The following is a 391-nucleotide window of genomic DNA, read 5'->3' on the forward strand; positions in this document are numbered from 1 at the left end:
GGCTACGGCGCCGAGAACGGCAAGGACTACTTCAAGCTCCGCAGCTCGTGGGGTGCGGCTTGGGGCGACAAGGGCTACATCAAGCTCCAGCGCGGTGTCGGTGGCGATGGTTTGTGCAACGTCGCCGAGTTCCCGGTGTACCCCAAGCTCAAGGGCGCGCCGATGCCGACGACGGCGCCCGTCCCGACCAAGCCCGCATGCTAATGCGGCGATGCGAGCCACTCTATGTTGATGTCGTCGCCAATAACAACTCATAACACGCTTCCTTGTGTCGAATATGGGGTGATCGCTCATTGTACGAGCCGACAACCGTGGTGCAAGCTTTTTATGAGAAGGTCGCTAGGCTCTGTGCGGACGCAGCACCTCGGAGACAAGCCAGCTCGACGTACAT

At 60.4% G+C, this 391-nt stretch overlaps 1 protein-coding gene across 1 annotated transcript; it reads left to right on the forward strand.

Annotated features, from left to right (window-relative positions):
* Nucleotides 1-15: 15 nt before the first annotated feature.
* On the forward strand, nt 16-204 carry SDRG_11355 (hypothetical protein; the record flags this gene model as incomplete). The annotated part of the gene is made up of 1 exon (XM_008617390.1): nt 16-204. A coding segment is annotated over one exon (189 nt), but the record flags the coding sequence as incomplete, so codon positions are not given.
* Between the last annotated feature and the right edge of the window lie 187 nt (nt 205-391).

The sequence above is a fragment of the Saprolegnia diclina genome (genome assembly GCF_000281045.1).
Source record: "Saprolegnia diclina VS20 unplaced genomic scaffold supercont1.41, whole genome shotgun sequence".
NCBI lineage: Eukaryota > Oomycota > Saprolegniomycetes > Saprolegniales > Saprolegniaceae > Saprolegnia > Saprolegnia diclina.